Genomic DNA, 12057 nt, shown 5'->3' with positions numbered 1-12057 from the left:
ACCCCCACTCCTGGCCATCAACACACACACACACACACACCCCCTCCAGATCATAAACTCCAAGAGCAGTGACCCTGTCTTTTGGGCCTGTCTCCCCAGAACCCAGATTAGGGCCTGGCACACATTAGGTGTTCCATAGATGTCTGCTGAATTGAGGCCACTGACTTCAGCTCAAAGGGACAGCCACATGCGGAGTGAGATGACTGAAGATTCAGATCTGGGCTCTGACACTCAATAGCTCAGGCCCTTGGGCAAGTCACGTTTACCCTCTGGCTTCCATTTCCTCACCTGTGAAGTGTGTGTGTAGGGGGAGGAAGAGAGCGTGCTAATAGCTACCACAGTGGGTTGCTGTGAGCCGTCAAGAGAAATCACCTGAATAACTGTAAAAGACTGTTCAGAAATAAGCTTTCCCTTAAAGGGAGAGCTTTAGGAAAAAAGAAAGGGAACTCGCACAGAGGCCCACAAGGGAAGATCTGCTCTCTCCTTTGGGAATTCCCTGGTGGCTGTGAAGTAGTCCATGCTGGGTAGGGGAGGAGGCCAAGGGAATCTGGCAGGGTGGCGGGGGTGGGGGGTGAGGGGGAAGGATGGTCCAATGTTCCAAGTACCCAGGATACTAGAAACAGGAATCGAGATTTCCTGCAGCCAAGTATCTGTTTGTCCCTGTACTTTTCCTCTGGCTATCTTCTCCCCAGCATTTTTTTTTTTCCTCCTCCCTCCTACCTCATCTCCACCCCCACCCCCTCACCAAGGAAGGAATTGGCCAGTTCCACCCAGCCAGCCCCCCAATGGCTCCGCCCCCAGCTCAGCAGGCCAAGAGTTAACAGCTGCACCTGTTGAGGTATACCTGCTGTCGCCGGCACCTGTACCTGTAGCCAATCAGCGCCAGCACTGCCGGGAACCTACCTGTCAGCAGAATCCCCACACTGAAACCTCAACATAAATCAAACAGTTCCCTGGGCAGGGAATGTCTGTGTCAGGCGAGAATTAGAGAGGAGCGGTCAGCAGAGCCTCGGTGCCCGGTGCCGATCCATCGTTCCAACCCGGGAGCCTGGGAGCAGGAAGATGTCGAATGAACTTGAGTGAGTAAACAACCGTGGATGCCTGGCGCTCTCCGAGCAGGGAGGCTGTATGGGGTTTCTAGAAGGGGAAAGGGCAGGGAGACCGGCGCCAAGATTCACAGAGCAATTTGTAAGGGTAAATGAATGGGCTGACGATCTCACTCTGGCGTGTTGAGGCAAGCCCCGTCTCAAGCGAGAGCTCAGTGTTTCCCTGGGAAAATCTTTTTTTTTTTTTTTTCTCCTTTCTCTCTCTGCTGAGCAGTTTCGAGCCAGGTAGGGAAACACAGGACTGAAACTGTGAAGGCTTTCGGCACCACTTACATTGAAGGGGCCCTGGAAGTCAGAAACAGCGGCCAATCCCAAATAGGCTTTCCATTTTCTTGCCCCAAAGAACTTTTTTGAGGTGGTTCTAAGAGCTGTCTTAGGCAGAGAGTTGGGTTTTTTAAAAGGGACTTGCTTGTTCGGTTTGAATAGTCACAAGTGGGAAAGTTAAGTGTGCTGGTTAAACATATGCACTCTTTGGTTGGCTTGACCTATGTTTGAATCCAGGCTCAGCTCCTCGTGTGCTGTGTGATCTTGATTTGGACAAGTCATTGAACTGATCTGGGCTTCATTTTCCTCATCTAGAAAATGGGTACAAGAATGTTCTGTAGGATTATTGAGAGTTAAGTGTGATAAACTCTAAAATGCTTAGCACAGAGCCCAGGTCTGAAGAAGCATTCAATAAAACGTGGTTGACTTCATGCAGAGGCTGTTCTAAGGCTGAGGAGTTTGAGCTGTGGTTTTCAGTGAGGTCATCTCTATTGCCTGACAGGACGCAGGTGACTTCTCACCCACAGCTGGGATTTAGAATCCCTGCTGGCTGATGCTGACTTTCACCATGGACTCCCAGCTCGGGGTCCAGACCTCAGAGAAGGTGGGATGAGGCTGGGATTCTGGGCTGCTGGAACCTGACTTTAGGGAGCTGGCAGAAACCAGGCTCCTAAAACACAGACTGTCCTTTTCCTTCTACCCTCAGAGGTAAGAGGGCAGAGTCAAGGATTGAACAATCTTTTTTTTTTTCTAGCTACTCCTTAATAGATTATTTTAAGACCATGAAGACCTAACAGCATAGCCTGTGGTGGGGCCTGACTGCAGACAAGATTCCATGATACCAGTCAGCTCTTGGATTCTCCTGGGTTAGCTATCTATGTCCATGGTAGAATCACTGGCCATCAGATTTTTCTGGAATGGGTTTCCTGGGGTAGATAACGTGTTAACAACTGGAATAAGAGCAGGTCAATGGAGCCAACGCTGAGGTTCAAGTTCCAGCTCTGCCACTAATCAGCTGTGTGACTTTGGCCAAGCCACTTCACCTGAAGGTCAGTTTGCTCACCTGTAAATGGTGGTCATATTGGTACTCACTTAGTGGAGCTGTTGGGGTATCCAATAACTGTAGAAAAGCAATTGGTTTAAATCCTGGTTAAGGGGCAATCTAAAATACCTTTGTTACTTCATACAGAAATAACTCATCCATGAGCATTTCTTGCTATTATTCTTTATTTCTAATATTTTTAATAATTCTAATTTAATATTTCTAGTATTCTTTCAATATTCTATTATTTCTTGCTTTCTATTATTCTATACTTTGAACCCCATTTAGCTTTGCTGGTCAGCACAGCAGAGACTGCAGACAGAAATGTATTCATTGGTGTTGCTTAGGGGTAAGTGTCTTGAAGCTGGGCTACTTGAACAAAAAGGTTTCATGCATTTCTCCTCCTTAATGATTTGAGTCTGAAGTCAGAGTTCCTGACAGTGGAGGCTTCTCCAGTTGGGGTGGGGTGAGGGGAACCTGTGCCTGCTGAGTAATTGCAGGCAGAGTCTGAAGTCATCACTAAAGATTACAATGACAGAGTCTCAGTGCCTGGGGGCTCAAGTGCCTTTACTGATAAAGTGGGGTTGGGGGCGGAATCCACTGCTTAGCTTGCAAGTTTTGAGCTGCTTGTGCTGCGGGCACTGTCTTGCTGCTGCCGTGCCCCAGAAGTGCAGTTAAAGAGAACTGGTCCTCGTATCCAACTTGATCCTGAAGAAATGACCACCTCTTGCCAGGCCCTGGTGCAGTGGGAAAAGCCCGACTTGCACAAGAGTCTAAATTCTGCCACTTAGCAACTTCAGGATCCTAGTGAATCTGCTTCTCTTTCCTGACCCTCAGTTTCCTCGTCACTCCAGTAAGGATACAGACATCTACCTGGTCGGGAAAACAGCGGGCACCCGTAGGTGGGCCACCCAATCTCGTGGAGGAGCTCCATAAATGTGAGAGCCCAATTACCAGGCCACGTCGAAGACTGGGTCTTGGCGGGCATGGAGGCCAAGCAGTGTAGTTAAAAGCCAGCTCAAGGCAGCTGGCAGGTGGCGCACGGGACTTTTCATGTGGTTGGGGCTGGGCGCATCTGCCAGCCTCCAGTCCTCCACAAACCGCTGGTGCCTCCAGCCCAGTGGTTCCTACCCAGCGCCTCCGGGGCTGGAGTCGGTCGGTCGCAAGGGATCCTGGGGCGGCTGGGGCGCCGGAAGTCGCCGCCAGACGCCCTTTTCTCGCGGGAAACGGTTCCGTGAGAGAGCTATACGGGTCGCAGTCAGGCTGCCATATTTGGAGAAGCATCTTTGTTGGGCGCGAGGGCGTATTGGGCGCCTGGTTGGCCAGTGCTGTCCCGTCCAGTCCGTTGAGGAAATGAAGGGTGTAGAGATTAAGTATTCAGCACGCGGTAGGTCTGTGGAATGAAGGAAAGAGAGGGAAGTGAAGGAGGCACGCCAGGACACATGAGCCGCAGTCTGGCCCCCACCAGCTGTCTGAAACCATCTTCCTCCCCGAAGCTGTCTGAATCTGAAACCATCTTCCTCCCCGAAGCTTGGAGAGCCTCAAGGGAGGGTAGGAGGGGGACCCGACCCATCCCATCCCGGTCTGTGACCTCAGGCCTCGCCGCCACTCCACCCAAGCTCCGAGAGCGCTTGGGCTCCAGACTGCCTGCAGCGCTGAAAGAGTTAACCAGGAACGCCTCCCGCTGTGGTTTTGTGGTCGAAACCATGATTGCCAGGAGCAAATTTTTGTCGTGTTATTAAAAGTCAGAGCTACTCTGCTGGTGAATGAAAAGTTAAAAACCCTCGTTAAGACCGGGCTGTAAAACGGGCAGACTGAGCCGAGAGGCCCCTGCGACGACCCTAAGGGCGGTGGCGCCTGCCACTCGGTCTACTGCTGTCTCCTAGGAGGAGCCCCCTGTCGGTGTCTGGAGCCCAGAGGGTCTTCAGGGGTCCACACGGAGGACGACGGGAAGGAAGAGTCTCAGGGCTGAAAACGCAAAGAGCGTATCCAAAGCACCCTTCGGTTAAAACAAAAGTAACAGCCAAGTCTTTATTTGAGCGGGGACTTCACAGTGGACACAGGGTCCGGTATTTGAGAAGGACATCATCTCCTGTAACCCTCCCAGCACTCCAGTGAAGGATGGGAGTATAAATACAGTTTTGCAAGTGATGGGATTTAAGCTTGTCCGACTCCCCAGGATCTTGCTGAAGAGCTGGGATCTTATAAGGGGCCGAAAGAATGCTCCGCACCAATGTGTCATCCTGCTTCTCACCAGCATGGATGTTGAAAACTGGTGAGATACTGCCAGACTGTTAACTCTGCTTATCTCCGAGTAGAGGAATGCGGGTGAATTCTGGTCTTTGCTTCCAATTTTTCTGTATATTCCATGTTTTATATATTGTGTTTTACAAAGTGACCCTGTGTCACTTTTGAAATGAGGAGAGGGAGGAAAGAGTCATATTGGTTCACCTTAAAAAACAAAAAAACGTATTCTCAAAGTGTGGTCCTTGGACCAGCGTCATCAGCGTCATCACCTGGGAACTCCGTAGAAATGCAGATTCTCAGCCCCACCCTAGAGCTACTGAATCAAAAACTCTGGGGGTGGGGTTCAGCAATATGTGTTTTAACAAGCCCTCCAGGTGATTCTGATGCATGATCAAGTTTAAGAACCATGGGCCTAGAAGACCTGGCTAAGGATGGGAAGCAGGAGGTTCCCAATTCCACACTGACTTGCAGTGTAGTTGCTGAGTCAGCAGGCTGAGAGCTTTGCTATGGGGTCACACCTGTGTTTGAGCCCAGCTCTGCCAGGTAGGATCCCTGGTGGCTCAGACAGTAAAGAGTCTGCCTGCAGTACGGGAGACCTGGGTTCGATCCCTGGGTCGGGAAGATCCCCTGGAGAAGGAAATGGCAACCCACTCCAGTATTCTTGCCTGGAGAATCCCATGGACGGAGGGTCTTAGCAGGCTACAGTCCATGGGGTTGCAGAGAGTCAGACAGGACTGAGCAGCTTCACTTTGCTTTCACTTTTCCTGCCAGGTACAGAGTGGGTAACTTTTGGATGGGCTCTTTAATCTTGTCAGTGTTTCTGCATATGTAAAGGGGTGATAACACCTACCTCACAGGGTGTGGATGAGAATGAAAAAGCACAAGGCCTGACTTATAAAATAACTTAGTTGCTTTCCTTCCCTTGTCTTCCTTCCCCTGTCTGAAACTCAAGTTTTTGCATTGGTGGTGGTGGTGGTGGTTAAGTTGTGTCCAATTATTGGGACCCCGTGGACTGTAGCCTGCCAGGCTCCTCTGTCCATGGGATTCTCCAGGCAAGAATACTGACGTGGGTTGCCAGTTTCTTCTCCAGGGGATCTTCCCTACCCAGGAATCAAACCTGGGTCTCCTGAATTGCAGGCAGATTCTTTACCAACTGAGCTACAAGGGAATTTTTGTTCTATTAATGGAACAAATAATCCTGCCTGGCTACCTCCATCCCTCCCAACCCCATTCCTTTTGCCTCTTTAAAAAGGTCAGAGCAGCTGATCTAGTGAAAGTCTTGAAGGGAAAGGCTCTCGCCAATATCTGGGCCTTCCTAGGAGGTTTGCAAGATGGGGAACTGTTGAGGGCAGGGGCAGCATGCTATTTACCTTTGTGTCCCAGCACCGAGCCTGTTCAACACAGTGAGTGAACGAATGAAGGGATGTGGCGCCTTGGGTCTCTAGGTGGAGTGCAATTTCTTTCACATCTCAACTGAATTACAGGAAAGAATTAGGAAAATTGGATAGGAAACCAAGAGGAGAAAATAGCGTGAAAAAAAATTCCCATCGAGGGAAGAATTTTCAAAGAGGAGAAAGTGAGTTTCTGGTATAATTAGAAAATGGCACATAATTAATTTACATGCAGCTAAAAGTGTTGGCTGGAGCCTGATGGGTCTTGGTTAACTTGCCCACCTGGATCCAGATGATGAAGCTGGCAATGCTTGCAGCTCTTTATCTGACAATCTCTGAGTATCTGGTCTCCTTCTGTCAATAGTAGAAGGAAAAAGTGAGTCTGTGAGTTGTCATGCAGTTTTCTGGGGGCTACCCCACAAAGTGAGTATTAGTAAGAATAATTCATGTTATTATGTGTTGGCACTATGCTGATTACTTTGCCTTCATTATCCCTTTGCATTTTCCAACAGTAATAGCTCACAAAGGTGTAAAGAGTAAACAAAAAAGTGACTTGAAATTGTTGGGCCAGCATCTGGCACTTGATAAGCCCTCAATGAATAATAGCTATCACAGTAACTCTGATGTTATTGCTCTCATCTTCTCCCATTTTTTACTGGTAAGAAAGTTGAGGCACAGAGAGAGGTCAAGAGTCACACAGCTAGTCATAGCAGAGCTGAAACTAGAACCAGCTCTGCCTAGCTCTGATGCCACTCTATAACTATTTACAAAGGTAAATACCATGTTGTCCCTGCCCTCAGAAGTTCCCAATTCTTGCTAACCTCCTTATTCAAACTGGGGTCATTATAGAGCCATTCCCTAAGCGCTGCCATTTCCCCATGGAGGCCCCCAAGTGAGCCCCCAGCAGGTGACACGGCACATTTCACAACCTGTGCACCGAGAAACCAGACGGGCCACTTGCAAGCACGACAACCCCGGAGCGGTCTGCCATGCCCAGGGAACACCTTCCGTGAGGATGACTGGAAAATGATTCCTCCGTGAGCAGTTGTGGCAGGGCCTCCCCTGGGTAATTAGTGAGTGTGATTGATCACTGCTGATGAGCTGTGTGGCTTACAACAGGGTTTGACAAGTCATTGGGTGTATCTGGGTGTCAACACCCAGCTCAGGCAGCCCCTGGAACTCTTCCTCCTCAGGCTGGAGGGAAGTGGGGCCCAGGTGCCTGGATCTGTCCTGTTTCAGGGACCTCCTTTAGTGGGGCTTGAGGCTGCCCCCTTGGTGGTGAGTTTTCTTCCCCCTTCTGTAAAATTAAGTCAGAGGCCTTACTTTTCCATCTCTGAATTACAGAAATGCCTTTGAGATAAGGTAGTAATTGAGCTGAGTACTGGACAGGAAGCTAAGAGACTTGAATCCCAATCCTACTCTGTGCTGTGTGTCCTTCGGCAAGTCAGTTGCTGCCAGAGATTAGATTTCTAGGGACTTCCCTGGCAGTCCAGTGGTTAGGAGTCTGCGCTTTCACTGCTCAGCAGCTAAGTTCCATCCCTAGTCGGGGAACTAAGATCCCACAAGCTGGGTGATGTGGCCAAAGCAGACAACAACAGAAACTAAAGAAGAGAGACTAGATTTCGAAAGTCTCTTTGCACACTAACTGGAACGCCAAAAAAAACCCCTCAACTGGTAGCTTTACATTTACTTAGTCTCATTCGGATTCTTAAGTGGCTTGGCCAGAAAGCTGTGGGTATTCAGAATCTGAAAGGACTTGGGGTGAAACCATACTTCACCACTGTAGGCATTTCACCCCTCTAGGTGTCTGAGGAGACAGCCTTGTCAAGGTTCTTGATGCTAGAAGACAGAGACCTCTGTTCTATGCCTGGTGCCCTGAGATAACAGCTAGGTAGCCTTAGGCAAGCCAGTGGCCTTCTCTGTGGCTCATTTTTTTCCTGTTATCAAATGGGGATAGTCATACCCTCCCTCCCTACCTTACAGGAGCATTGTAGGATCAGAGATGATGACAAATGTATGAGAAGCGTGTTGAAAACTATAACACACTATGCAAATATGAGGGATTGTCAAATCTCACACTTGAGTTTCCTCCTCATGCACTGGCCTTCCTTGAAACAAGGCAGTATATGCAAAAACCCTGGCTCACACCTGGCACACAGTAGGCGGACAATCTCTGGGAGCTGTCCCAAGCTTATGCCTTTGATCTGGAAGGTCAAAAATCCTCCCACACCCATTTCCACATTTCTTCTTCCCCTCCACCCCTCTTTTCAACCAGCATCTAGTTATTCCCCAAAGTTGAAGCAGGTCAGAAGTCCTCTGGCTTCTTTCCCTTCATAGCTTTCTTCGCCTGATAGTAGCTGTCCGTTTGTTTTTGTGGTCATATTTGTCTTGCCTGCCACTAAACTGCAACCTCTGTGACAATAGAGATCTTATTGTCTCGCCCACCCAGGACAAAGCCTGGCTCGTAGTATAATAAATATTGACAAATATTTATTAAAATGAGGTGTAGATGGTTAGGTGGATGGATGCCATCCAGCTTTATTGTTTTTTCCCCTCTCTTTGGCATCCCTTCTTAGAAACTAGTGGTTGGTGGAAAAGTGACTAGTCATGGAGTTCGATTCCAGGAGGCTGGCTTTGTAACTCACTGGGCCAGTCCCTTGGAACAGGTCACCTAACGTCTCTGTTGTCTGTTTTCTGGTCTATAAAGTGGAGATAATAACACATCATGTATGTTGGGAGGCTCCATGAGATAATGAATGTGAAAGTCAAGGCAGGGGGTTATTACACTGTCTCTCTTGTTTTTGACATGGAACCTGGTTCACAGGCAGGATGCTGGGAGAGGATGTTAATTTAAGAACCTCAGGCAGTGTGTCCCCTGTACTCTTATTTAGGGGTTCTAAGAAAATGATGGTCATGATGATGATGATGGTGATGATGGCTGTTATTTACTAAGCAATTATTCTCTGGCAGGCTCTAGGCCTAGCACATTTCTCATGTTAATACACTTAATTTTCCTAACAACCCAGAGATTATCCCCACTCTAAAGTAGCCAGCCCTGGTGACTCCATCACATGACTGTGTTCTAATTTTCTTCACAGCACTTATCACTAACTAAAATTAACTCATTTACCTTCTTGTTTATGGTCTGTCTTCCCCAATTAGATTGCAAGTTCCGTGGGAGCAGAGCCTTATCTGCCATGCTTTTGGCTGATTCCCCAGTGTCTAGAAGAGTCCCTGGTTGGCACATAGAAGACACTCAATAGACCCATTTAACAGATGAGAAAATAAGCCCAGAGAGGCGAAGTGCCTCACCCAAGGACACACGGTTACTTCGGTGTGGCAGGCTATGACCCTGATGTTATAATCCTTTCTCCCATGGTACTATGGATTCTTCTGTGCTGTACCCTGGTGAAGATTTGATGACAAGAAGGCTGCCCAGAGTCATGTCCTCTCCCTACACCCTCCTCCCTCATCCCCCTTTCACCTCTGTTTGTTGAGGAGCTCTGCTTTGGACAGGGACACCAACAGAGAGTTCGCAGAGGCCCTCAGGGAAGGTGACTGGTCTCCCCTCTTTGTTCTGGCTCTGTCTCCCACTAGTAGGGCTCACAGCTTCCTGGAACCCTTTCACATCCATTCCCCCACCTCAGCCCTCAATTCTAATCTTTAGGAGAACAGGGAGCCACACATTTTTAGATTTCAGTATTTGGCACATGAATCAATGCTAATTAACCTTATCCATAGCCAAGTCTTTCTAGAAGCCAAATACTTTGTCTTGGTACCTGACATTGATTGGTAGCATGAACAGGCTTGGGAACCAGAACTCTGGAGCTCCCCCCACCACCCCTAGTGCCTGGCCAGAAACTTCCAGTCGTCTCACTTCCTCACTTAGGCCCCGTTGCCTTGTGTGGGTGGGAAATCCTTTTCTGTCTAGCAGTGGAGGGTTGTATTCCAGAGGAGGGGAGCTGCCAGAATAAGAAAGACATTTGAAAGGAGATTAGCATGGGGTTAAGAGCTGCATCTTGGAGTCCAACAAGGCCAGGTTCAAGTTGCGCCTCTGCCGCTTACTAGCGGAGTGACCTGGAGGTAATATCACCTGAGTCTCGACTTCCCCAAAACCTATTGTGCAGAGTAGATAAGACAATGCAGAAAAACAGCCGTTGGAGTGGTGTAAATGCTGGTAAATGCTTGAGGTAGGGTAGCTGCTGTGTATCAAAGGAATCAGACTTTGGGGTCTCCACAGGATGGATTAGAGACCCTCACAAGCCAGAAAAGCCTCCCGGATGAACAGCAAACATTGTCTGTCTTTCCATTTCTGATGCCACTTTATCATTGTCTTCTAAAATTTAATTTTTGAATAGGGTAAGATAACTGATAGCTCGTTAAAGCTGATAAGGGCCCTTCCACCAGAGTCAGCAAATTGGCCCTAGGAACAGCCCCCCGCTTCAATATTTTAGCCTGGAGAATCCCATGGACAGAGGAGCCTGGCAGCTACAGTCCATGGGGTCAAAAGAGTCAGACACAACTGAGCGACTTTCGATTCACTGCCACATCTGCCAACGACTTACAGGGTGACCATGTCTTGCACCACTTTGCAAGCGCTCCGTGTCTAGCTCCAAGCTGGGCCAAGAGCATGATTACATTTTTGCACATTGCTCCTTTATTAGAAATTATAAATGATAAATTATTTCAACACCTGAATACCAAACTACAGCCTAAGATTCCATAGACTCAAGATTTTTGACATTCTGGAATGAGCTTTCTGTAACACATATCCTTTCTGTGGCATGAAAGCATCGGTCTTTTTATATTAAGCACTTGTTATATTCCAGTTGTGAGCATTCTTCCCGTGACGGGGTCACTCAGTCCTCATTGTCCTACATGGCAGGTGCTTTTATTTGACTCATTTTATAAACAAGGAGCGGTGCTAAGTGCGGGGGTTCCCAGTTGACCCCTAGAGTGGGGTCCACCGGGCCTTTCCCTGTTCCTTCTGTGCCCCCTTGGTTTGGGAGTTCCATTTAGGCTGAGACTGGGAGGGTTGGGGGCAGCCACCTGGGCTGGCTCTGTAAGTTCCTGTAACCCCAGGCCCAGCAGGCAGCTGGGAGGGGCCTTTTCTCACCTCTCCATCTTAAGGCCCGTGATTTATCGCAGCAGAAACTTGGGGTGTGCCTCCCTCTCCATGTCCCTGGAGCAGGAAGGTTTCTGTCATTTCTCTTTCCTGTGTGACAGCTCCCTCTCCCTCCCTTTCAGAGCCTCATACCCCACACCCCGGGGCTCAGGGGGATGGGAGACACTGCCCTGGAAGAAGCCCCTGGGAGAGAGCCACCCCCGGCCTGTCTGTGTGTGGGCCCGGCTGCTGTTCCCACTGTGTCTGAGAATGCAGGCTTGAGCTGCGGGGCAGCATGAGGGCGCTTCCCACGGTGATTCGTGAAGGCCCTCGCCCACCCGCCAGCCTGCCACAGTGCCTGCAGTTCCATAACTAGAGCGTTTCCCTGTTGTGACAAGGACTGCCTTCTTGCACTGCAGGACAGCAGTGTGGCTTAGCGGAAAGTATGTGGCTTGGGTACTCGACAGTCCCGGTTGTGCCATGGGCTAGTTGGGTGATTTGAGGGGCATTTCCTCCAAGTCGCAGGTTTCTCCATCTGTAAAATGAAGCAAATGATCCTTACTTCTAATGTTCTTGTAAGGAGCCGAGCTGACGAGTGGAAAACATACATTAATAGCACGGTGAATGGTAGCTGACGTTACTCCTGTGTCCCTCAACAGGGGAGAAGCTGTGAGACTCACCTAGAAAGGGGGCTTCAGGGCACCAGCAGACCAATCTGTGTCCACTTCATCTCCAGGGCTCTCTGTTCCCATCCTGGCTGTCTGCTGCTTCTCACCTACCGCTACCCAACATTCTTTGCTCTAAAATGAACATAACCAGAACTTCCTCACCTCTGAGCCCTTGCTCATGATTAAGAGCATGTTCTACATGAATGATTCACAATGCGTGGTCCCCAGACTACCA

At 49.1% G+C, this 12057-nt stretch overlaps 1 protein-coding gene across 1 annotated transcript in view; it reads left to right on the top strand.

Annotated features, from left to right (window-relative positions):
• The first annotated feature begins 817 nt into the window (after window positions 1-817).
• Window positions 818-12057, top strand: part of GRHL3 (grainyhead like transcription factor 3) — a 38700-nt gene continuing 27460 nt past the window's right edge. The window contains exon 1 of the mRNA XM_027520282.1: window positions 818-1079. Within this exon, the coding sequence (XP_027376083.1) occupies window positions 1063-1079 (17 nt within the window). The 5' untranslated portion in view covers window positions 818-1062. The remainder of the gene's footprint in view (window positions 1080-12057) is intronic.

Source organism: Bos indicus x Bos taurus, chromosome 2 (assembly GCF_003369695.1).
Source record: "Bos indicus x Bos taurus breed Angus x Brahman F1 hybrid chromosome 2, Bos_hybrid_MaternalHap_v2.0, whole genome shotgun sequence".
Lineage (NCBI taxonomy): Eukaryota > Metazoa > Chordata > Mammalia > Artiodactyla > Bovidae > Bos > Bos indicus x Bos taurus.
Note: the sequence above shows the minus strand (reverse complement) of the source record. Positions and strands in the feature narration are given on the sequence as shown.